Source organism: Protomyctophum parallelum, assembly GCF_964188405.1.
Source record: "Protomyctophum parallelum genome assembly, chromosome: 10".
In the NCBI taxonomy this organism is placed as follows: domain Eukaryota; kingdom Metazoa; phylum Chordata; class Actinopteri; order Myctophiformes; family Myctophidae; genus Protomyctophum; species Protomyctophum parallelum.
The window spans coordinates 11177655-11204574 of record NC_139704.1 but is presented as its reverse complement, the minus strand read 5'-3'; the positions used below and the strand labels follow the sequence as shown (position 1 = coordinate 11204574).

The 26920-nt window shown below is 44.0% G+C and overlaps 1 protein-coding gene across 1 annotated transcript in view; it reads left to right on the top strand.

The window, feature by feature from the left end:
* Nucleotides 1-3576: 3576 nt before the first annotated feature.
* The window catches only part of b3gat2 (beta-1,3-glucuronyltransferase 2 (glucuronosyltransferase S)), a 50242-nt gene continuing 26898 nt past the window's right edge, over nt 3577-26920 (top strand). Inside the window, exon 1 of the mRNA XM_083775883.1 lies at nt 3577-4446. Coding sequence (XP_083632009.1) covers nt 3913-4446 — 534 coding nt within the window. The 5' untranslated portion in view covers nt 3577-3912. The remainder of the gene's footprint in view (nt 4447-26920) is intronic.

Here is a 26920-nt window from a genome sequence, read left to right as displayed (position 1 = left end):
TTTCCTCTAAAACATTGATTTTTGCATTAAATGCTGCCAACTCTGTATCGAGTGTTAATTGTTCCCTTTGTCTCCTCAAGTTGTCACTTTTTCTCCTCAGATCCTCCTCCTGTCTCCTTAACATGTCCTCCTCTGCCTGCAGATTATGTTGTTTCTTTAAGGCAGCAGCATGCTCCAGAAGGGCTGCCTTTTCAGCTTGAGCTTTGAGAAGTGCAGATGATGCTGTTGAAGAAGTGCGTGAGGTTTGGGACTTGGAGCGGGACTTAGCCCTGCTTGGGACATTGGAAACACTGTCGTCTGGTCTTATGTCATCATCAATTTCTGTCCCAATTTCACAGGCACTAGCAGCAATGGTTTGTGATTGACCAGCCTCATGAAGCCACCTTTTCACATCCTCCTCAAATTCACAGTACTTTCTCTTTTTTCGTTCAAACCATTCCTTTTGCTCATTAACCTCCTCCTCGGTCAGAGGCAACGTCAAAAATGCATCATATGTATTACTCATTTCATCAAAACATGTTTTCAATGTGTTCAGCTCAGATTGCATTTTTGTGACATTCTCATTGGATTGCATAAGCACTTTGACTCTTTCAATGTACTGGCCAGTGTGGTTGCTTTTTGTTTTTAATGTTTTCAGACAGTTTTCCTTTTGTAAAGCCATGCCTTTTTCTGTTAACTTTGGGGTCCTTTTTGCCAGTAGTTGCGCACCATTGCTGCTCACAGGCTCCATGACATCGGACATATTGCAAATTCCCCTTTTGTCACACAATAAAGTGCGGTGCAAATGTAAACTTCAAAGGAAGCGCAGCCGCGCTGTTGACAGTTCACAGGGTCCGGTCCAGGTGCAAAGATCGCAAAGCAAATGCCCAAATAAATAAAGGCAGTGCAAAACAGGCGTTTGTGTCACTAATAAAAGTCCGGCAGTGACAAAACATCAATAATAATAACGGACGGCAATGCAGAAAACTTGTCACCAATAAAAGTCCGACGGTGACAAAACATCAATAATAAAACAATGCACAGCAGTGCAGCAATTGTCAGCAACGTGTCACCAATAAAAGGTAGCAGTGAGTGACACACGAAAAATAAAATAACTCCAGTAGTTATTTGCTGTTTTCCTGTACAGCCTTTTCGGTGTTTTGTTACATACCATGGGCTTGATATTGATGAGGCTTAGTTTGTGCTGCGTGCTGCGCGTCCACTTGTTAACATTTTGAGTTTGTCTTTTGTCGTTGCACTCCTTCCAGACTCCAATCCTCGATCCGTAGGGCCTCTTCAAATTAAATTTCTTTGTGAATCATCACGATGCCCAGTTCCTGGTTAGAGTCCTCTTCGAATGGATGGGTTTTTACTGTTGTAAGTGCTAGTTTGTCAGCTTTCACCCTTGTCCATAACAAACCCACTGATGCACCCATTCTATGGGTTTAGGTGTACGCAGTACAGGAAGAACTTCATTGTCCACTTGTTACTTTCTTTTGCTTTGCGTTTAATTCACATAAAGTGTATAGACAGCATAGTACAAAATACAAATGTCTTCCGTGTTTACTGGTAAAAACCTTGTATCCACTAGGTGCATGCCTTCTCCCCCCACACCTGTCCATAATTAAACCCTTGGCCTGGGAGGCGTGCCCGTCTATGCCCAAAACAATAAATCAATTAGCCAATCATTTTCAGAATATTCTAGGCTAATAATAATAATAATAATAAACAAAAAACACAGTGAAATGGCTTCTACACCCGCCTTTTGTTTTATGTGTTTAATCCGCCGTAATGTAATGAATCAAAAGAAAATCCGTCTTCGTCGCGGAGTATGAGACCGGATGCCTTCGCTGTGATGACGAAACCGGAAATCGTCACATGCTGTGGGCTGCTAGGGCTTCTGGGAAATTGAGGCCAATGGAAATGCATTGGGTGCAACGCCTCATTGAAACCAATCTTGTGTGCGTCTTCCGCGTGCACCAAGATGGTGGATGCTACACACAGATCATAACAAACCACGGGAGCTTTTTTTTATGGATTTTCGCGGATTAAAAGCCCAAATAATTCAGCGTATGCTCTAAAGGTAATACAACAATCTCGGCAGTGAAGGGGGGTTGATTAAAATGCGGGTTAATCGTAAAAAACAGTCAAACTGTTAACCCATTCTGACCTGAGATCAGATTCATACGAGGTTTCCGCCGGACACACACTGGTCTGATGAACCCATTCTGACCTGCGATCAGATTCTAAAAATGTCAGTCGCTCTTCGATTTTTCAAAAATAGCAGACCTACAAGCTCGTATCGCGCCACTCGGTGGCGCGATATGAGCTTGTAGATCTGCTATTTTTAAATAGCTAAAGCATAACATGATGCTGACACCAAAATGGGTGCCCGTTCAGAATGGGTTAAACATAAAACCTGGCTATAGTATACCTGTATAGACTACTCAGAGGCATCAAATCAATGAAATCAGAAGCTTCATTAATCTAATCTGGTTGATTGCACCGAAAATGACATTTCATCTCTGGTTAATTCATCTGAAACTCATTTGCTGCGTGTCAGCACTGCGGTGGGGACTGGGAGAGCAAGCAGTCACAAGACTCACAATTGATATGAAGATTTAGTGACGGTAGCCTATGAAATTATATGGCTCCCCATGTTCTACTCTACTCTAAAACCCTATCGTTTTCAACCCAAACAGCAAGCATAAAATGGATTCTTTCAAGTGCCTGTATAGTTTCCTCCCATTATGGTTTAACATCGGCATTCCCGGGTACTACTTTTTCCAACATAATCAAACGTGAGCCATGTTTTTCTTTCATCCTGTGAAAGTATAATCTTGTTTGCATGCAATTAGTTTGGCTTGCGTGATCTCTATTAATGTCGAGCACTGATTTCCCTTGCTGAAAGGAGGATCTCTTGATCTATGATGCGTGAATAATTATCCAACGGTGTTTGGATGCTCAGTTAAAGTTGACAATAGTAGCATAATAAGAGCTAGAGTGATGTGTTATTTTATTTAATTTTTTGTCATATTTTTCGGACATAGGCCGAGACAGCAAACGCTGTCGAGGAACGGTCCCAAGCAACCAGTCTCTCTCTGCTGGGGTTATCCTCAGTGGGCACTGATGTGTTTCTTGCACAACAATTGTTGTGCAAGAAACGCGTGTGTGTGTGCGCGCGCGCACGAGCGTGTGTGTGTGTGTGTGGCTTCTAAAAGCCTCACACACACACACACACACACACACACACACACACACACATACACACACACCTCCCTCCCCTCCCAAGCTTCTGGTCCATCCTTGCTCTCTCCTCCGCTCTCCAGTCCTCACCACATCGCATTCACTCTCCTCCCATTGCTTTGCACCTGCTCCTCCTCCTCCTCCTCCCCGCTGCCTGCTCAGTGTTCACAGTCAGTCACAGACTCAAGGCAGCATCTCATCCGCGGCAGGAGGGCTGCTCCTTTGCGGTGATCGGTCGTCCCACTCGTCCGGGTCGTCTCCATTTACCCTGCCCTTTTTGGAGGACCTTTAACTGGGATTTACTGACTTTTACCGTCTTTCCTTCGTCTGAGAGGAGAGAGCAGGAGCACTACTTCTACTGTTATTCTAGAGAGGGGACTAGAAGCGACGGGAAGCAGTCTCCACGGGACGGGTCATTATATGGACGGGATATAGGCGCCTTATACGTGACTGACGGATGGTTTTACGCATCGGTGATAACTTTATATGGTTTGTATGTTATAGGTTTAAGCCAAGCTCAAATAGATGTTGAAAGAAGAGGCATTCGGAGAAAAGGGGGTTTGGATGAGCGGACCTTTGCTTTGCGTGTGTTCGTGGGATGCGTTACGATGGAGTGAGTGAGAGGGCGCACCGTCACCACCACCGTCCCGCTCGGATGTTTCCCCCCGTAACTTCAGCCGCGTCGACATGAAATCGGTCTTTTTCAGCCGCTTCTTCATCCTCCTGCCCTGGGTTCTCATCGTCATCATCATGATCGACATAGACACGAAGAGGACGGTTCGGTCTCCGGCCGCCGGTCGGCAGAATAAGGCGCAGCAGCAGCGGACGGCCCGGACCGGCGCCGCTCCTCCCGGGGCCAACCAGACCGCTCTCCCGGTGATCTACGCCATCACCCCAACCTACACCCGTCCCGTGCAGAAGGCGGAGCTCACCCGGCTGGCCAATGCCTTCCGACAGGTCCCCCGGTTCCACTGGATCGTGGTGGAGGACGCGACGTCGCGCACGGAGTTGGTGGCGCGCTTCTTGGCTCGGTCCGGAGTTCCGTACACGCACCTGTACGTGTTCACGCCCCGCCGGTTCAAGCGCACCGGGATGCCCCGCGCCACCGAGCAGAGGAACGCGGCTCTGAACTGGCTGAGGCAGCACCGCGGCAGAAGAGACCCGGGAGTGGTATTTTTTGCGGACGATGATAACACATACAGTCTGGAACTGTTTGAAGAGGTAGGGATGTCATTTATATGCATGTTTAACCTAGCTCTTTAACACTAATCAATGCATCATTTTTGGTAGGTATGTTGATCTTGTTTCGTTTTGTTTGAGAATCAACCACTTTTATATACTGAAGAGCTGAACTAGCCTACTTTTGTTGCAGGCTAGCTGCTTCATGCCTGAAGGTGTGTATACTGTGTGGTGTGTGTGTGTGTGTGTGTGTGTGTGTGTGTGTGTGTGTGTGTGTGTGTGTGTGTGTGTGTGTGTGTGTGTGTGTGCGTGCGTGCGTGTGCGTGCGTGCGTGAGAGTGAGACAGCTAGAGAGACAGAGAAAGGGAGATATTGTGCTATTTGTGTATGGTTGAGAGATATAGGATATAGGAGAGAGGGGGAGAGGAGAGAGAAAGGAGAGTGAGAGTGAGTGTGTGAGAGAGAGAGAGAGAGAGAATGGGAGATATTGTGTATGGCTGAGAGACATAGGATAGCAGAGAGTGGAAGAGAGAAAACAGAGATTTGTTTGTGCAGAATAATAGAGATGAGCGAGTGAAGAGAGATGGAGAGAAAGTGTGTGAATGAAAAGATACAAAGAAGAGCAGTGTGTGTATTTAAGCCATTTGGTATGAAAGAGAGGATTGAGTTCATCTAAGCATGAAGAAGAGGGTCTGAGTGAGCTGCTGACAGAGATAGTGTGCAAAGCAAGCTGTAGGCTATAAGTACAATCCCCAGTGTTGAAGTTAACAAATTGATAATTTAACAGAGGATTTGTGTTTTGTAATAAAAATCTAAGAAAAAAAGTATAACTATACAGTTTTCAAATAAATGTAGTATACAGTACAAAATGTGCCTCTGAGATCATGAGATGTAATGTATAGTAGAATGCAGGCAATGCCAGGCAATGCAGGCATGCAGTCCACCATAATGCTTATTGGGCAGGCCTGGCCATCATTCCCATTCCGTGCGCTATAGGCCTATAAGGTCTTCATGATGCCCGTATCTTGGTTCACTGACATGACAGCACCGCCACTGCGTTTATCACACCATGGAGTCCAATTTTCTGCATGTCCACATGCCCATCACTGCTACTGGAACGTGACATGTGATTGAAATGCACTGTCAGTATAAGCAGAGCTGTTTGCGTGCGTGCTTGTGTGTATATGTGAGAGAGAGAGAGAGAGAGAGAGAGAGTGTGCATTCAAACCACATGTTTGTTAAAGATAACTTGTTTGTTAAAGATAACTTGCTTTATTCCTGTGTGTAGGTGGTAGCGCATTTGTGTCAAGAATGGATTTTGTTCGGTCAAGGACAGGTAGATGTCTGTGTGTGCGTGTGCGTGTGCGTGTGTGTGTCGCACCGTGTGTTACATCCAGCCTTAATGCAACTAGGACTGCCGGCTTAATTTATACTCTGTCGTACAACAGAGTATACATCAGGCTGATCTTCTGCAAACAAACGCAAGCTCAAGATCAAATGTCATTCCTGCTAAAGCACGTCCCCACTGCCCTCGTCAACTAGATTGCAGTCTAGCTCTTCAGTCAATGAGGAAATACGAGATGCTCGTAGTACAAGAAACTGACACCCATGAAGACCTTGACTGTTGGTCACACTTTCCACAAGAGAATAGTTTCAAAACACAACATTCCAATGTTGTTGTTTTTTAAGACGTAAAATACCCTTGTTTCTAGTGCAGGTACATTTACCTAAATATTGACACCATTTTCCATAAAATTGAGTCATATTCATAAAAGAGTAAAAAGCAGGGTCTTTGTGTAATATTAAAAGTATAAGTCACTGGCGTTGAATAGAGGAAGGGAGCGCTGCCGTCCTTTGTTTGTTGAACTGAATACAGGTGCTCGTTGGCGAGGTTAAATCATGAAAATAAAAAAAGAGGATCCAAGACACTCTGTTCCAGGGTGAAAGAAGCCTTTACTATGGGACCCTGACGAAGGCTGATTGCAGAAACGCGTTGGTCCTCCCTTTTTGTAATGATTTTTGCCATGCCTTAAACTTATAATAAAGGTTTTTTTCACCTCACTGGAACATCAGCTTTGGATCCTCTTCTTTATTTTTTATAAGTCACTGGCATTGAAAGCTTAGCCTGCCTCAAAACCGCTTCAATTGGTTAAAGCAGGAGAAGTCCTTGGAACTCTGTCCGGACAACATCATCACACAGGACATGGGACCTGTTTATTACACAATAAAGCAAATGATAAAATAACATCTTTGAGGGGTGCTTGCCTCCCCTGTCAGCCCAGGGCTCCTTTAGTCCTATAAAAGTTTTGCCCTTTACTTGCCATTTAGTTTAGGTGAATCTATTTACTCACTTTCCGCCAGTTGTGCAGAGTATTAGTTACTCTGTAGCCTACATTTACACAAGTAGCCTACTACAATTTTGAGTAGTTCCAATTTTCAGTACTTTTACTTCTACTCCACTATACATTTTATTATTGCAAAACATGCTTCAGCCCTATATACATGTTGGCCATTTGAAATAGCAATTGTGAGCTCAAACATTTTATACATTAGAAAACTTGTTAAATGGGACCCTCTGCACAATGAGTATACTTTCTAAGTACATTCTAAGTGCACTTTTACGTACATACATAAGTACATTTTGAATGACTGACTTTTAGTATTTTTGCATTGCAGTATTGATACTTTTACTTAAGTAAAACAAATGAGTACTTTTTCCACCTCTGCTCCTTGCCTTGAGGTGAATGTATTTACTCTCTTTCCACCTGACACTAATCTACTGCTGTGTTCCTTGAGCCGTGCAAATCACTTCAAACTCACAGCCAGGCTATTCACGGCAAGATCTAGTATTTTGTACTTCTTTGTACTTCTTTGCCTTTGTAATTTCATCCACAAAGGCAATTCAAAGTGCTTTACCAAGGCGGAAACAATCCACAAGGATGTGGAAGAAATGAAATTCGAGATAGGCCTACAGCATAAATGTAAGGCTGTTTTACCATTTTCTGCTCGGTCAGTTGCACACTGTCAGACTCGGCAATAAGCAAAATCCAATGCCTAAACTTAATCTTAAATCCTAATCTTAACCCCTATAACCTAAACGTTGAAATGCAACGTGCCTAAAATGTAACATTTTTCTGGTCCAAAAACGTTGTAATTGAACGTTTCTGGGGAAATGTACAGTGACTTTTCCCCTGCAGATGATTGGGTTGCATTCCGTGTGCAAGAGTGTTTTTGTTTAGCCAACAAGTGGAAATTACCCAGGCCCTATGCCCAAAATAGCAAAAAAGTATCTAGCTCACAATGCATCGCAATTCGATGCATTGTGGAGCAGCTTGTATAGATCTGCTATTTTAAAATAATGCAGATTTTGAAAATAAATCAAATCCAACAGCCTCTAGCACTGTAAATACAGTGGCCGTTGGATTTGTTTATTAACATACCACCTCCACAGCCATCCCCTCTTCTTTAATTAGCCTGCTCCCCTGTGAAGCTAATGGCCTGTCAAAAAGGCATAATAACCTGTCATATGGCGGTAATAACCTGCAGAATATGCCTGCCGGGTCCTTTCGAATGATGGCTGGCGCTGTGTTCTGGTGTCTTCTCGATTATCCAATATCCACCACACAAACAAACCACTTGTGAAATAATCTAATGTGCAGACTGGCTCTAAAATGGTTACGGTCAGATAGGTGCAGTCTGAACTGCAGAGCCAACCGATATATCCATATAGGGATGTATGGAAATCTGGTTGTCCAGAACCGCTGTCCGCCGATCTGACAAATATGCCACAGAGATCTCCATATATGGGTATAAAAGACAGACAGACGGACGGACGGACGGACGTATTCTGATGATGGCGTATTGCATAACCGGATGCATTCCCTACTTGCATCGTCCTGAACGGTGCCCAACGTACACTGCCGGTCTAGTCCTACTATAAATGCACGAAATAGTTGCGTGCATGTCAGTGCGTACTTGTCCTTGTGTGAACTGAGTGGTGAAGCTCCGTGTGGGGGTCCCCGGAACATCCAGACCCACAGGAACGCGCCCAGGGTGCCGGCCCGGTTCCGGCAAGCTGCCCGCGTCCGACACGGTTGAGAAATGACAGTTACCATGTGGGGGTCCCTGGGGGGTCCCCAGAACTTCCAGACCCACAGGAACGCGCCCAGGGTGCCGGCCTGGTTCCGGCAAGCCACCCCATGTCCGAAACGGTGGAGAAATTACACTGTGACGCTATTTCCGTGCTTGGACAGACCCAGGGACCCAGGCAGGGACCCAGGCAGGGACCCAGGCAGTGACCCAGGGACACAGGCAGGGACCCAGGCAGAGATCCAGGGACACAGGCAGGGACCCAGGGACACAGGCAGGGACCCAGGGACCCAGGCAGGGACCCAGGCAGGGACCCAGGCAGTGACCCAGGGACCATGGGACACAGGCAGGGACCCAGGCAGGGACCCAGGGACCCAGGCAGAGACCCAGGGACACAGGCAGGGACCCAGGGACACAGGCAGGGACCCAGGGACACAGGCAGGGACCCAGGGACACAGGCAGGGACCCAGGGACACAGGCAGGGACCCAGGGACACAGGCAGGGACCCAGGCAGAGACCCAGGGACACAGGCAGGGACCCAGGCAGGGACCCAGGCAGGGATCCAGGGAGGGACCCAGGGACCCAGGCAGGGACCCAGGCAGGGATCCAGGGAGGGACCCAGGGACCCAGGCAGGGATCCAGGGAGGGACCCAGGGACCCAGGCAGGCATCCAGGGAGGGACCCAGGCATGGGGACCCAGCCAAGGACCCAGGGACCCAGGGAGGGACCCAGGGAGGGACCCAGGCAGGGACCCAGGCAGGGACCCAGGCAGGGACCCAGGGAGGGACCCAGGCAGGGACCCATGCAGGGACCCAGGGACCCAGGCAGGGACCCAGGGAGGGACCCAGGCAGGGACCCAGGCATGGGGACCCAGCCAGGGACCCAGGCAGGGACCCAGCCAAGGACCCAGGGACCCAGGCAGGGACCCAGGCAGGGACCCAGCCAGGGGCCCAGGGAGGGACCCAGGCAGGGACCCAGGCATGGGGACCCAGGCAGGGACCCAGGCAGGGACCCAGGCAGGGACCCAGGCATGGGGACCCAGGCAGGGACCCAGGCAGGGACCCAGGCAGGGACCCAGGCAGGGACCCAGCCAGGGGCCCAGGGAGGGACCCAGGCAGGGACCCAGGCAGGGACCCAGCCAGGGACCCAGGCAGGGACCCAGCCAGGGACCCAGGGACCCAGGCAGGGACCCAGGCAGGGACGCAGGCAAAAATACTTTCCGACTCTTTAAGTATAACAATTGACCCTTGTGGAATCTGTGGTGATACACAGAATCTATTTAAATGATGTGTATTTAGCTTTTGACAGAAGTACAGAGCAATGATGCTGCTTAACTTCCTGCATAAGCAGAATGAGTTGGATCCAACACTGAGTAAAGGCAGAGTCCCAGCGGCATAGCAGTTTAGTATTCCTGTGATCCTCCAGGCATCACATAAAGAGTGGGAGTGCTTTTGGACACAAACGAAGTAGACGGATCTAAGAAAGGAGTGAGAGGGATTATCTCTCCATGCAGTCAGAGCAGAAATCAACCTCCTGCATAGCAGACTGACATCGTCGAGTACGTATATGAAAAGTAAGCACCTCGCACCATCCCGTTTTCCCTCCGTACCATGGTACAAACAACCATGGTGATGGATAAAAAACTGCTGCCCCTACCACCACCCTCATGAAATAAACATGGGGAATGTACTGTAGCAAATGTTTAACAACTCCTTCTCCCCACATTTCTTTAAGGCAAGTCAGTGGGGAAAGCCAGGTGGAAAGGACACTTTGCATAGAAGACACAGTAAAGCTGTGTGTTTCCTTCTCTGTTCTGCACATTAGCCAGGTCTCAGCCCTGCTGGTTTTATTACGCGCACCACATACCTCTCCGGCGGCACCCGACAGGGGTTCCAGCAAATGGAACGACACTCATTTAATGCCTTCCATGCAATTATGCAGTCAGCCTATACCTCGCACACCCCCGTTGGTTCTAGGGTGCATTTGCGTTGTGCCCTCGGGGTTGACTGTGGGCTGCTGTGCGAAAAAGCTGGTTGAGTTTCACTTTAAGAATTTCATTCCACAACAAGATAACCACCATTTTGAAAACAATTTAAACACATTAATCACTTTACATACTTATTACAAAAACACACATATCGGCTACACAATAAAATCCTGAGTGTTCCTTTAACTCAGAGAGGATTTTACTGTGTTGTTCATGCGTACAAAGGAATATAGTTTACATTTTGCATTCTGCATGTAGATAATTATGCTATGGAATTAATCACATTATTATTACTATTTGTTATAGTATTCTTTCATTCACATTAAAGGTTTTAAAGTTTGTTTTTTATGGTCAAATTTTCTTAAGCTCAAGGACCATCATAACCTTTTCAAAAGATTATTGTTGTATGTAAATCAGAATGTAAGCTTACCCGAAAAGGAACGTTTGGTTGCACGAGCAATTAGGCCTCACTCACACCTTAAGACACACTTGTGTCTTGTGTGTTCTGTGTGTTCTGACACAACCTTGTTGCATGGCTGTCTTCTGCCCCCCCCCCCCCCCCCCCCCCCATACAACAAGTTTGTGTCTTCAAACCATATGACTCCCATTGGAAATGCATTGAGGCGGCCATGACACACAGAACACACAGGACACAAGTGTGTCTTGCGTGTGTCTTAGGTGTGAGTGAGGCCTTAATGTGCTGAGCTGACTAACTATGTCATCTTGATGACTTGGTTTTGAATCCAGACTATCGACTGAGTGTCACTGTCAACTCTTCTGTTCTCCATCACGCCTGGAACGTCAGTGTTTTCACCGGATGCCAGCATGGAAGAGAGTCGTTGCAGTCAGTGATAGCAAGTACAGTAGGCCAGCATTTGTAGAGTGACTACAGTTAGTGTGCTCATGCAGTAGGCCTACTGTCAGCAGGCCTGTCAATCAGACAGGACCTTCATCAAACCATCCTAACAAAATTAAGTCCATCATTCCTCAAGAGCTGTATAATGTCTGCCCATCTATCTTAGTGCACAGTCAGGAATTTCTCTGCCATAGTTTTATTGTCTATGCTGGCCAGGCCACAAAAATAGAAGATAAAAATATATCTTAAAAAGTATATTCAATCGATAGAGTGTAAGTCACTAAGCTAGAGCTTCAAGCTATACACTCAGCGTGCACTTCAACTCATTGCACTTTCTTCTGTCTGCCAGGCCAACGGCCGGAGATTATTCTTTTCATCTCTATGTGTCTGCGGATGAACTGGCAAAACACTAGCATCAAATGTCTTGTGCATGCCGCCTAAAGGCCAAGGCAATGCTTTTGCTAGAACAGCCCACGTTATGTTTTGGAGTCTTGGAACGTAGATCTTACAACAAGACCTTGTATTTTAAATGATTATGGAGACATGTGATAAAAATGTACATACAGATTTTAATATTCCATACCAGTTGGCTATAATTGGCTTCCAAACATTTCGGGGAAGAACTAATTTCACCCCCCATTTCACATTGTCCGACCCATTTGAAATTTGAATCGCATTATTGCAGGGCCTCTAAAATGCAGAGACAAAGTGATTTCACTTAAAGTATGTTACTGCAATTAAACATTTTAATTTGCAGATTTCACAGCATTATATCTTCCTTTTTACAATTCACATTTCAGCATGCTCATGCACACATGGATGCACGCACACGAGTGTGCGCACACACACACACACACACACACACCCGTTGCAGTCCGCTAATCTCCAGCCTAATGTCTTATTCCGTTAGTAGACGTTGCTTCATGTTCCACTTTTCAACTGCATGAATTTCAAAAATCACCATGCAAAATCATCCAAGAGAATACAATATTATAATAACCGCAGACTGCGCATCACATGCTTGGTGCCCCTAGGATAATGCATTCAGAATCCAGTCCACATTATGCTTCAGAACTATCTTTGACACATTTTTTAGTTCGACCAAAGATTGAAAAAGTGGAAAATGGTTTATCCTGGGTACAAACCCATGGATGGCCTGTCGAGGAGAGAGGGACATAGCCTACTGTAGCCACAACGTGTGTGGTACAGTAACTGAGTAACTCCATGTCTCAAGAGATTGGATGGCTGCATGTTTAATTTGACAGTCTTTGACAGCTAACATCCAGAAAACCATAGAACGCTGCTTGAAGTCTGTTATCAAAGATAGTGGCTTAATAATTAAAGTCCTTGCTTTAAGATCATGTGGACATGGAATAAAATCTTGTCTTTTCTCTTGACTTTTGAACCTCCAAAACCATACAGTACACTACAGTCTGAGTCTGACTGTATATAATGATTTATCTGAATCAGAGCTGGAAACTGCCTGAAGTCAGTTGTATATCCACTGACTCCACTGTGGCTTGGTGGTCAACACACATCAATGAATATATTAAGATAGTAGGTTCAAGTCTTATCTCTACTTCATTGATGAACTTAATTAATATTTTGAAAGTTAACATAGAGCGCCGAAGACCTGACGTCACTCGCTCATCCCCTGTAGTCCGGGAGCTAGACCCAGCCCTCATAGCAATTTTTGCTACCTTTTTTTCACTATTATTTCCTGTTAGCATATACCTTGGGCCATCTCAAAATGAAGGGACCACTCCCAACTCGGGGCCGTTTGGTTTCAGGGGCCCAAAAACCCCTTTTTTGGTATATGTCTCTGGCGAAATTGTGTAAAGGCAAATAAAAATTCACTGAAATTACATAAATACACATGGAAGTGTGAAATTTGGCATGGAGTATCCTGACACATAGGGGTAAGTATCAGAATAGGATTTTGGGGCTATCTACCATTGTATTCTTAAATATGACCTACATCATCCTCAGAAACACAAAAATATACACTGTCCGCTTAACAAATAACAACAAAGATGGTTATTTTCCAGCACATTAGGGTGAATATAACTGCCTCACTTGTATATAGAAAACTTCCCATATCCTTAAGCTTCAATTTAAGCCCAAGATGACCTCTCTATCTTGAAGATTACTCTTTCTGTGGCCAAAATGCTGCACTATACCTCAAATCGGAGACATTTTCATTATCAGTCACTATAGCCTTCCAGAGTCCTAGAATGTAACAATAGGTTCACATGTTCTGCAACTACTGCTGTCTGAAGTTAGAAACATGAATACTACAGCAGGAACACAAATGCCTTTTATTATATTTATATTTATTTATTATATTATATGCACATAATAGCTTGTTTCAGTACATAGCCTATCAATAGTCACCCAAATCAATGTGCACCCAAATGTAACAGTGACCGAGTTAAAGACAAAGGGAGACACAACAGAAAAATACTGTATGACAAGGGGGCATCAGATTCCTTGTTTTTCTTTTTCTTTCTTTTTTTCATAATTGATCAAAGAAATCAAAGAAAACAACAAAAACAACCACAACAAAATAATTGTTATACCACTGCATATTTTAAACCTTAAATTCACAACCCTTCCATATTGACAACTACTTTAGGTTTATTCATCATCAGATTCATCTTCCTCCTCCTCTTCATCATCAGAATCATTCATATGTGTATGAATTTCTTCTAGGTCATCCTCGTCTGTCCCCTCTTCAGACAACACATCAATGAGGGCTTTGGGGATGACGTCACCTTCAAACCATAGAGGCTCTAGTTTGCCATTTTCTGAGTTCAGATGAAACCCATGGTCAAGAGGTGATGGAATTTCTGGGTTATTCTCATGAGCCCTCTTCCAGATGCATACCTGGAAGTTAACTCTTTTGACATGCTGCAAGAGGACCCTCTTGCATGGTGGAAAAGTTGAAAGGTCAAGGGAGAGACCTGGTCGAAGCTCGAGGCTTGAGCCACACATTTTCTTCACCTTGATCTCTCTTGCCTCATCCACACGCTTCACTCGAGGACCAAAGCTATAGAGGCGACAGGTGAACTCTTCAACACCAGTTAGCACAAGCCCATCAAGTTCCCAAGAGTTCCCCACTGCGGCAAAGATCTGAATGAACTTAGAATGCTGATTCAGAAGCTTGATGGGTCGCACCTTTCCTTTGCCTTTGAATGCAGAGGTGCAGTCAGCACCAGCGAAGGCATGCAAGGCCAGCAAAGCTGAAATATGCTCTTGTGAATGATCTTCAGCCAGCTGGTTGATGTTAATCAGCTTATCTCCCATGTCAAATATGACATCAACTGTGAAGGATTTGGCATAATAGAGGAGAATGAAGAAAATGTCAGAGTCTCTGGCTCTGACTCGGACAGTTTTGATGTGAGGCATTGTGCTTTGGATGTGATTGATGTAGATGATCACCCTCACATCAGTTTCTTCATGTGTTGAATTCAGATCAGGTAGAAGTGCTTTGGAAATCACTCCAGCTTGAGCTTCTATCCTGAAAGCTTGACCAGCCTCAATGAAGATGATGGGCCTTCGGAGTATCTCTTCCATCATATCTGGAGAGCTCCAGTGCTCGAGAATTAGATGTATGAGTGACTTCTTGTTACCTTTCCAATCTGCAGGTCGGCGAACATTCAGACCATTAACTATGTACCACTCACCACAACCTCTGCGATCCCTCTCAGCTGATTTTGAGAAAGTGGAGCTCCCTTCTCCTGGTCAATGTGGTCTCATTGTAGATGGTAATGCCACATTCTATATGAGCAATGTGCCCCAGACAATGAAGACTATATCAGAGCGCATCTTCAAAAGTCAACCTACTGCCGCAGAAACAGTATTCAGTACTGACACTTATGTTGACCGACTTCATTCACCAAAATCAGCTGAGAGGGATCGCAGAGGTTGTGGTGAGCGGTACATAGTTAATGGTCTGAATGTTCGCCGACCTGCAGATTGGAAAGGTTTCCTCACAAATGATGACAACAAGAAGTCACTCATACATCTAATTCTCGAGCACTGGAGCTCTCCAAATATGATGGAAGAGATACTCCGAAGGCCCATCATCTTCATTGAGGCTGGTCAAGCTTTCAGGATAGAAGCTCAAGCTGGAGTGATTTCCAAAGCACTTCTACCTGATCTGAATTCAACACATGAAGAAACTGATGTGAGGGTGATCATCTACATCAATCACATCCAAAGCACAATGCCTCACATCAAAACTGTCCGAGTCAGAGCCAGAGACTCTGACATTTTCTTCATTCTCCTCTATTATGCCAAATCCTTCACAGTCGATGTCATATTTGACATGGGAGATAAGCTGATTAACATCAACCAACTGGCTGAAGATTATTCACAAGAGCATATTTCAGTTTTGCTGGCCTTGCATGCCTTCACTGGTGCTGACTGCACCTCTGCATTCAAAGGCAAAGGAAAGGTGCGACCCATCAAGCTTCTGAATCAGCATTCTAAGTTCATTCAGATCTTTGCCGCAGTGGGGAACTCTTGGGAACTTGATGGGCTTGTGCTAACTGGTGTTGAAGAGTTCACCTGTCGCCTCTATAGCTTTGGTCCTCGAGTGAAGCGTGTGGATGAGGCAAGAGAGATCAAGGTGAAGAAAATGTGTGGCTCAAGCCTCGAGCTTCGACCAGGTCTCTCCCTTGATCTTTCAACTTTTCCACCATGCAAGAGGGTCCTCTTGCAGCATGTCAAAAGAGTTAACTTCCAGGTATGCATCTGGAAGAAGGCTCATGAGAATAACCCAGAAATTCCATCACCTCTTGACCATGGGTTTCATCTGAACTCAGAAAATGGCAAACTAGAGCCTCTATGGTTTGAAGGTGACGTCATCCCCAAAGCCCTCATTGATGTGTTGTCTGAAGAGGGGACAGACGAGGATGACCTAGAAGAAATTCATACACATATGAATGATTCTGATGATGAAGAGGAGGAGGAAGATGAATCTGATGATGAATAAACCTAAAGTAGTTGTCAATATGGAAGGGTTGTGAATTTAAGGTTTAAAATATGCAGTGATATAACAATTATTTTGTTGTGGTTGTTTTTGTTGTTTTCTTTGATTTCTTTGATAAATTATGAAAAAAAGAAAGAAAAAGAAAAACAAGGAATCTGATGCCCCCTTGTCATACAGTATTTTTCTGTTGTGTCTCCCTTTGTCTTTAACTCGGTCACTGTTACATTTGGGTGCACATTGATTTGGGTGACTATTGATAGGCTATGTACTGAAACAAGCTATTATGTGCATATAATATAATAAATAAATATAAATATAATAAAAGGCATTTGTGTTCCTGCTGTAGTATTCATGTTTCTAACTTCAGACAGCAGTAGTTGCAGAACATGTGAACCTATTGTTACATTCTAGGACTCTGGAAAATGTCTCCGATTTGAGGTATAGTGCAGCATTTTGGCCACAGAAAGAGTAATTTTCAAGATAGAGAGGTCATCTTGGGCTTAAATTGAAGCTTAAGGATATGGGAAGTTTTCTATATACAAGTGAGGCAGTTATATTCACCCTAATGTGCTGGAAAATAACCATCTTTGTTGTTATTTGTTAAACGGACAGTGTATATTTTTGTGTTTCTGAGGATGATGTAGGTCATATTTAAGAATACAATGGTAGATAGCCCCAAAATCCTATTCTGATACTTACCCCTATGTGTCAGGATACTCCATGCCAAATTTCACACTTCCATGTGTATTTATGTAATTTTAGTGAATTTTTATTTGCCTTTACACAATTTCGCGAGACATATACCAAAAAAGGGGTTTTTGGGCCCCTGAAACCAAACGGCCCCGAGTTGGGAGTGGTCCCTTCATTTTGAGATGGCCCAAGGTATATGCTAACAGGAAATAATAGTGAAAAAAAGGTAGCAAAAATTGCTATGAGGGCTGGGTCTAGCTCCCGGACTACTGGTTCATGGAGGTTTTTCTCTATGGAGAATAACATGGGGTCATCTTAAAATCGTCTCATGAATTGTGGTCCAAAAATAAACAAACTGCCTCGGCGATATTGTCGGGGAGGTGCCTCTGTATCGTTTATGGCAGTCAGTAACTAATTCAGCAGCAGTAGCATTAGTGTTTTCTCACAGTCAGTCGATTCTTCATATCCATATGAGTGAAACGGCCGGGATGATTTGCTTATTTTTCAACCATTGTTCTTGTATGAGGCGATCTAAAATCCCCCTATGGGGATTACAATGCAAATAAAAAGTACATGAACCCGTGGACTTAGCGCCCTCTACCAATATTGACGTCAGACTTTGGTGCTCTATTGAGGGGAATATGAATGAACATCACACCTCTCTATTGAGAGATGGAAGATGTAAAGTATGTAATATAACATTGTATGATAGAGTACAATTATTGGGGTGTGCTTCCTAAATCTTTGTAGAGCACATCTCTTTTAAACAATTGCATTTATTTTCGGGTGCATGGAATGTCTTTACATGACCAGATTCACAAGCCTAGTCCGTTTCATATTCCTGTGATTTCTTTAAGATCAGAGTTTGTACTGTGTGTGCATGCCATGGAGGAGAGTATTTGCAGGGAATCAAGTCTAAAAGACACAGGCACACAGTCAGGACAAATTTGATCAAAAGCTGTCGTATCTCTGAGATCCCTCTGGGTCTACAGAGGAAAGGAGAGAGGAGGAGGGCGCCAGAGGGAAACGTGAAATTCGATTTCATTAAACCCCTGTGAGCAATTATCATAATGACATTCAGTGGTGACGAGGAGGCAAGTTATTTATCTATATTTATTTAGATGGTTATTTAGATAGTTGGTGAAGCGAAGTGGAAAGGAGAGAGAGAGATAGACTTCCTGAGAAATGGCCTAGACTAGAGGAGAGGAGAGGAGAGGATCGAGGAACCCAAAGACACATGAAAAATGGAGTGGAGAAGAGAGCCAATGAGATGTTTAGGAGAGGTTATGAATACATGACAGTAAAGGAGCCTACAACAGAGCTTATTGAAAGTGAAAGGCGATTGGAAACCATGCAGGACGCTCAAGAAAAGGCTTAGACAGCAAACAACCTGAGTTTATGATCAGTCTCCTTTCGTGTAGTTAGGGATGGAATTCTTGTATTGATGCATGGTGCCCTCCTTATATAGTAAGGATGGATTACGGCAGCCTGATGTCCCATTACATGGCATACTTTATTGTTGTGGCATGGGCCGTATGAGATAAGTTGTAATTTTGCATTTGTCTATGAGCTATGATATGCGTATATAGACCCTCTCTGGATATAGAGTAAACTAGAACTGCACTCTGTCGAGTGCATACTTGCTTGTTGGCCATAAATGTCCTACTAGTGCGCAAGCAGAGCGCGCAAGTACTTTCGGCCGCTACAATCTGTCAAATCTCAGTAATGACTACTTGTGCCTGATACGGCTGGGACGGTGCATACGAGTCCCGGGCGAAACTAGTACTTGTGCGCTCTGCTTGCGCAAGTAATTATGTTATGTTGTTGGTGAATAGAATTCACCTATACACTTCCTTTTCCCTGTCTAAACCTTTCCCTGTCTTCACACATAAGATAAGATCTATATAAGATTAAAAAAAAGCGTTCACCATTCTATTTATTTTTAAATAATTGATGTGAACTCTGCCATCATGGACTACCTGTGAGTGGGGAGTGTTGGCGGATGAATGAATATCAACATCCTAATACATCCTGATACTGGAGGGTCAAATTATGACAACTATATTTTTACGGCCCTAAACCTTTAAGCTTGAGACCCCAAAAAAGGATGTGTCCTCCAAAAGATAAATAAATTAACAGCTGATCTACAAGCTCCGACACTCAGAGTTAAAGTGTAAATTAATTTAAATACCTTATTTGCATACAGTTGAAACTTAGCTCAACTTTCTTTTGTCATCAAGTCGGCAAGATCTCATTCATAATTCCGCCCCTGTGTCTCTAGTCGTGGCCCTGCGTTCACTGGAAACAAATGACTCCAGGTCACTTCGTCTCTTGTTATTGCTGCTGGTGTGGACGCAGGGTGAGAGTTATGAGCTGTCACTCAAGTACAGTACATGGGGAACACACACCATTGTGTTTAATTCATAGATGTAGGTGTCTATTGCAATGGTCCCCCTGCCTCCACCTAGAGTTCCCCCCATAAGATCGACTGGAGATAGGCTATAAACTGACAAGTCCCAGGAGGGGTATCTCACTTGTCACATGTCACGTGGTCATGCAGAAAATGCTACGTGCACACAGGTCAGATGGTCATGAAGACATGTCATATCAGCAATCCCTCTCCAATTCAGTTTATAAGAAAGCTTTCTTTAGGGCAGCCGTAGCTTAAATGGTAAATGGTGCATTTATATAGCGCCTTTATCCAAGGCGCTTTACATAGATTGTGCATTACATTCACCCACCAATGGGGTGTCTTGCTCAAGCACACTTATACACTAACTCTGGGGGAGCCCGAGTTCGAGCTGGCAACCTTGTAGTTACCATCCGGCTTTTTTTTTTTTTTTTTTAAGATATTTTTTGCGGCTTACGCCTTTATTGATTTTTTAAGGGACAGACAGTAGGCTGACTCATCCGGCTTTATTAAACATAAAACATGTGTTTACATTGCCAAAGCAAGTGTCAAAATATAATAAAAACTACATAAGGAGAAGAGACTGGAGCAGCACGGACATTTAGAGCCTTTTATTTAGGTGCTGAGTATACAAAACGACTAACGTTTCGACCTTGCGGTCTTCATCAGAGTCATGATGATGATAATAAAAACTACTTAAGAAAAAGAGGAGTATAGAGTTGTCCCATTGCATCGTTGTATAAATGTTAAGAATAGCCATCAGCTGAGTGAAGCTATAACTGAATTTCCCCCACAGGATAAATATGGTCTACATTATTTCTCAGTGATTGCCTCATGATGGAAAAGAGGCTCAAAGCTCATTATAATTGGATATCCTCATAATTGTGACATAACAGCATAACTGTAGCCTATATGTAATCTATGTAATTATTGCCTTTCCAAAGATAGCCGGAAGTACAATACTTCATGATCAAACCGTATTCAAAAAAGTACTGTACAAGAAAAAGCTACTCATTTACAGTAGACTATTTGAAATTACTTTCCATCCCAGAGATGAGTATTTTTGTTATATAAAAGTCAGTGAAAAATACATCAAAGTGAATTGGCTTAATTTGATTTGACTTGACTTCAGGCAGGTTCAAATGTGAAGTGAAACTCTTTGACTGTCATATAAGAGCCTTTCTCCATAATTGTATTAGAGATTGATTTATGAGTGTTTAATTAAATTGAGGGGCTCACAGGTCTATACTGTCTATACCCCCCACAACAAATCTCAAGCTCATGAGTCATAACCCGCCGTGTCTGGTTTGAGCTTTAAGATCTGCTATTTTCATTGAATGTTTGCCTACTTTTGCCAAATGTGCGATTATTAGACGTGCCCAGGATAGGGATGCTATGGGGTTTAAGTGGTTGATTTGAAGTGTAGCCTCAATGACAAAACTCTCAATTAAAACGTAATGCTCATTTCTAGCTTTTCTACAATGACGCAATGATGTCAATCTTCATTTCACATACATTTTATGTATGAAGCCCGCTCCACAGCGATGCGTGCAGTGCAATGCAAATAAATATTAATAGAGTTCTCATCTGTCTTTTGCCCCTTATCTTGTTCATTCATAGTCTGTTCTCCATCTTTCTGTCTACATCTCTCTCTCTCTCTCTGCCTCAGGACCTGTAGTGTCTGAATAATGTCACTTTTGTCCTTCCCCCAACCCCCATCCTGACATGTCCTCTGACACTCCCTCCCTCCCCCATCAGCCTCATCATCATCTACACTACAGGACCACAAGCAACCCCTCCACACACACACACACACACACACACACACACACACACACAGTTGGCTCCAGTGTTGAAAATAGAAGCATGTGCTGTAGAGAGACATACAGACATTACAACCCAACGCACAGACTACATTTTTTACTTTCTCTTTCTCTCACACACACACACACACACACACACACACACACACACAGTTGGCTCCAGTGTTGAAAATAGAAGCATGTGCTGTAGAGAGACATACAGACATTACAACCCAACGCACAGACTACATTTTTTACTTTCTCTTTCTCTCACACACACACACACACACACACACACACACACACACACACACACACACACACACACACACACACACACTTATCATGCACCATTGCATCACCATTTCATAACCCATTTCTTTCTTTCTACTATCTCTCTGCACTAATTTGATTCAATTGCTCTTTGCTCATCTCTCTCTCTCTCTCTCTCTCTCTCTCTCTCTCTCTCATTGCCTCTGCCATGCATATTAATAACACACAGATAAAAATACACTTGATTAAAATCACACACGGACCAGCCACCCAAATACTACTGGTATGTGCACGCACGCACGCACGCACGCACGCACGCACGCACGCACGCACGCACGCACACACGCACGCACGCACGCACGTACGCATGCATATACTGATCGAGGTCTCTTTCTCCTGAGGGCAGGAAGCAGAAACATATCACATATCATACTGTATATTTTATCATTACGAGGCCCATCGCGCGCGTGTGTGTGTGTGCGTGCGCACACACAATTCACTTTATAGCAATAATTTGTTGGTGGGAGAGGAGGAGGCTGCGAGTTGATTACTCACACACCCTCAGAGCTCTGGGATTGACTGTCGGCCGTCCTGGCTGCATGGCAGACAGTCAAATTAATTGCAATTCCTCGATAGGATTGTGATTTTTCCCTCCTTTCCTCCTTTGGGCCCTTACTGTACATTTTCATTTTATATTTCTGGCATCTGCTGCCACCTTCTGTTTTAACTCATTCTCTTCCTCACTGCTCTTATTTACCCCAGTTTTTTAGATGTTTTTATGGCATTATGGCATAGTTATAGTGTCACAAAACCTTTCTGCCACAGTCTGTAGCCTACGTCTGAAGCTCTGAAACTGAGGCATTTATAACATAAAGGCGATGTCCCACCTCCCACCCAATTCTGCTCCACCTGTGCCTTCACATAAATAACTCCTACTGGAAATCAAATTAGTAGAAGTGTATAACAACTTCCATTTCTGCTTGGCAGAAAATAATGGAAGTTCAATAATATATATATATGTTTTTAATATTTAAAAAGATAAAAATAGCCCAGGCCGTAGCGTAACGGTCTGGGCACCGGACTGGTAATCCAGTCGCAGTGTGCCGCGGGTTCGACTCCCGGACCCGACACGGCCTTTACTGCATGTCATCCCCCCATCTCTCTCCCGTTTCCTGTCAGCCTACTGTCTGTCCCTTCAAAAATAAATAAAAGGCGTAAGCCGCAAAAAAAAAAAAAAAAAAAAAAAAAAAAGATAAAAATAAATAGGCTACATAATCTTGCATACCGCATACGAATACCCTTCCAGTCTGAAGAGCAGATGACGGCTTCCCATTTTCAACTTGTATTGGGTCTAATTACATAGTCTTTGTAGCATTCAAAGATTGTGGATGGTACTCTGTTTGACGTGAGGTGCACAATAAGAAAATCCATTTGTGCACTCTCAGTCTCCAGGGGCATAATACCGTTAATCAGAACAATGTGCAATGACTGAGTCGGTAGGGATCATGCGTCTTGTTCCCGAGTTCACATTGGCTGTAGGCACTTACTGTCGCAGGGGATCAAACATTTGGCCTTTTGGTAACGATGGCGGTGTCCCTAACCACTAGGCCAATTCCTTTCATTTGTTTTGAGCAAGGAAGGTATGCTATTACCCGCTGAGCGCGCAATGCTGCAATTTGTCAAGTCTTACAGGTTGTCACTCGCTCGGCTGCATTGGAGATCATTTTTGGTGTCTGGGGCGATGATGAATTATTTGTTATCTTTGTACAGCGCCTGCCTCCAGTGAGAATATCCATACTAATAATGAGACATCAGCCATGGATTGTTCTGTACAAATGGCAGTGTCTTCCACTAAAGTTCAGCGTCGTAGCCTGACATGATTTAGTACACGCTACAGGGCCGGGAGGAGGAGGTGGATCCACCGTAATGGCACGGTTAGAAATCTCAGGTGTGTTTTCTTCACAATCAGTTTAATCACGAAATTCAAATACTGAAAATACCATTCTATTGTGAGAGGTTTAAAAGCACATTCTACAACAGGTCGTTAAGAGGAAGCAATCTGATTGGTTGAAACGGTTTCTAGCCGTTGATCAAACCACTACTGTTCACCACCTAATCAAAACAAAGAATTCAGCCGCTCTGTTTTCCCAGAGCGCTAGCAAACTCGGTGGCTAGGCTAGCTAGTTTCTTTGGACATTTGTGGTCGTAGTGACTACATCTGTCATTAAAAAAAAATATTTTTCAGCGATTTTCTTTGTTTTAAGGGTAACTGTTGTAGAATTGCAATATTACACTTGAGGGTGTTGTTTAACGTGATTATTGCCACTTCAGTGATGCTTGCGGAACTCGACTTCGTCTCGTTCCTGACCGCATCCCTGTCGTGGCAATAATCACGTTAAACAACACCCTCTCGTGTAATATTGCTTAATTGTATTACTGGCAAATCTAATGTTTTAGCAATGCAATTTGAGTTATTTTTCATTGAGGGCATAGAGCAATCAAACAGGCCTCGATCTGCACGGCCATACCAACCTCTGACCAATAACAACCAGTATTGTTCTATCACATTTGATAGACCAACAAAATGAAGGTCTGAAGGTTTCTATCCATAGTCAGTATACTGTATTGTAGGCTACATTCTAAAGTTACTATAATCTATTCTGAAGGAGCCTTTTATCTCCAAGAAAATCTGCCCCCAAGCTGCTCTCACAGTCACTTTAAACTCAATCTCTACGGACGACCTCCAGTCTTCGTACTGTATTTGATGGCTGGAGGCACTTGAGAAAGAATTGCATCACACCTATCAGCCACGTGGGTCATATCGTCCCTTGAACTGCTTTCCAAGCATTCTGCTGTGAAAGAGTGCAATTTGAGCAATTCTCAAAATAGGAGCCTCTTTACAACATAACCCACCCAATCCATACATTCTGAGGCCTCATTCACGTTAGATAAACGTGCTTCTCGGCCTGGGCCGCCGGCGTGGTGGTCCGGGCACCCTATAGGCTGCAATGCCAGCCTGACAGCGTGTCGTAGGTTCCAATCCCCATCCAGACGACCTTTGCTGCGTGTCTGTCCCCATCTCTCCCCGCATTTCAGTCAGTCTACTGTCCTATCAATAAAGGCATAAAAAGCCCAAAAGATGTATTTATTTTTTAAGCTCTTCGATTATTTTATTAATCGAAAAATTATCGGCATGAAAATAAACAACAATTGCAACAAATGGCAATAAAGGACAAAGAACGGACTTAAACTGACAGCCTGTGTCTCTCTCTAGCTGGAAGACACTCTAAAAGAAGATGAGATTGCAGATGAACAGAGTTTTATAATAGAAGGTGACTGCCAGAGGTTGGATGATTGAAACGCAGAATAGATATAGAATCTGTGTAAATCTAGCCAACGTTTCACTTTATGTTTGCTTCCCCCATGGGCTGCGTTGTTCTTCCCAGTCCCTTTTATATTGTGTCAAACGGCACTGGGCTTTGAGAGAAACTGAGGGCTTCCGACGAGGAGATCATTAGCAGTCAAACTAGGGACTTAACAGCTAAGCCAAAATAACGATTGCACTCTAGGAACGGTCTGGAAGGGAAGTAGGGAACACAATTCCCCCCCCCCACCCACCCTTTTTTCCCCTTTCTCACTCGTTTTCTACTCTCTTTATCCTTCCTTCTCTTCCCCTCCTGTCTCTCCCTTCATGTGCTTTTACAAATCAGAGAGCCAGGAGAGCCTTTGAAAAATGACCTGAGAGAGGAAGACAGACAGCGAGGGGAGACGGGTTTTAACGTTGCATATAGGCTGCTAAGGCCAGCTTGTGGGCCATGGGGGCGCAGCACTAATGGCATGAGGGCTTCAAAGGGACCCAAACCCAATGATAGTTTTCCACACCGGATAGTTCATTGCAATCACAGGAGGCCTCATTTATTAGATTTTTCCCAGGCAAAAGTTGGTATTTAAAAAAGATAATTTGATGCAAGAATTTGTGCATGGCAACTCTGACCCGTCATGCACTTACACATATGTGTAGACAGAGGGAATTAGCAATGCCGATGAGAGTATAGTGAAATAAGAGCCAAATTATACTTAAAATACACAGCAATCTAATAACTATATATAACTTTGTGTTTTGCTTGCTGTCAGTAGCAGGCTCAAATACAATAGGCCCTACTGAACCAATACTTTAAAACTACCACATGAGAGTTAAAGAATAAACAGGCCTGTATAATGGGTCTACAGAACAAGGATAAATAGTCAGGCTTCTGTTCAATGCTATACCAGTAGGCGATTAAGAGAATATTAGAGCATATGACCCAACCAGAACAAACATTACTGAATACATAACACAATCACATTGCCTGTGCTTACAACACACTACCTCATAACCAAGTTTCACCACCAAAATCCAATGAACAACAACAACAACGATATTAACCGAACAGATATGAAAGCAGCCAGATACCCTAGCTTCCTTGGAAAATTGTATATTGTTTATAACGTAGGTATCAACACACTGAACAACACACTCAAATCTTTTATAGTAACAGCATTGTGTGGTAATCAATCGGGGCATTACATTCGGGACAAATAGAATATGCTTGTCGATATTCTTGGATTTAATTTTCACATTTTAAGGTGGATTTATACGTGGAAGTTTGAGTTGAAATATACAGAATGATAATTATAAAAATGGGCTGTCAGTCAATGTAAACATATACATGACTCATAGTCAGTGGCCTAAGACGCATCACCCGTTATTGTAGGCTACTTGGCCACATCTGGCACCAAGGAAATATAGTAATGGCTTGATAAAAGTGATGATTGGTTTCCATTGGTTTTAAAAAATATTTTGAAAAGGATCCCGCTGTGCTGAAATGAACCCAGTAATGGAGGGGCGCTCTATGACTTGCTTCTGTCTCATTGTTCTGTCAGATGGGTGTGAGAGATGGGCCGTGGGCTGTTTGGGTGAGAGGGAGAGTGAGATGAGGAGTGAGCGCTCAAATGAACAGACTGCAGGGGGTCTGGGGATGGGAAATGGAATAACAAGCTGAGACTTGTGCATTAACACGCGAACACACACACAGTTCCCACACACACAGTTCCCACGCACGCACGCACGCACGCACGCACGCACGCACGCACGCACGCACGCACGCACGCACGCACGCACGCACGATACAGCTGTCTTGTGCCAACACACAAAAGGAATCCAGGCGAGATCCTTACACACTCCACTTCCCCTCTGTCTTTCTCTTCTCCTCGGGTTCTCATCACAGGGCTTCATGGCTGTGTTCATGCACTGTGAATATGGGCTGCACAGCTCTGTATTCTATCGTGTTTGGTTCAGCGTTACATTCACTTCAGCACAGTCTCACCCCCATTAAGACCAAATTAAAGATTTGTGCATGCATGCTCAAGCAAAC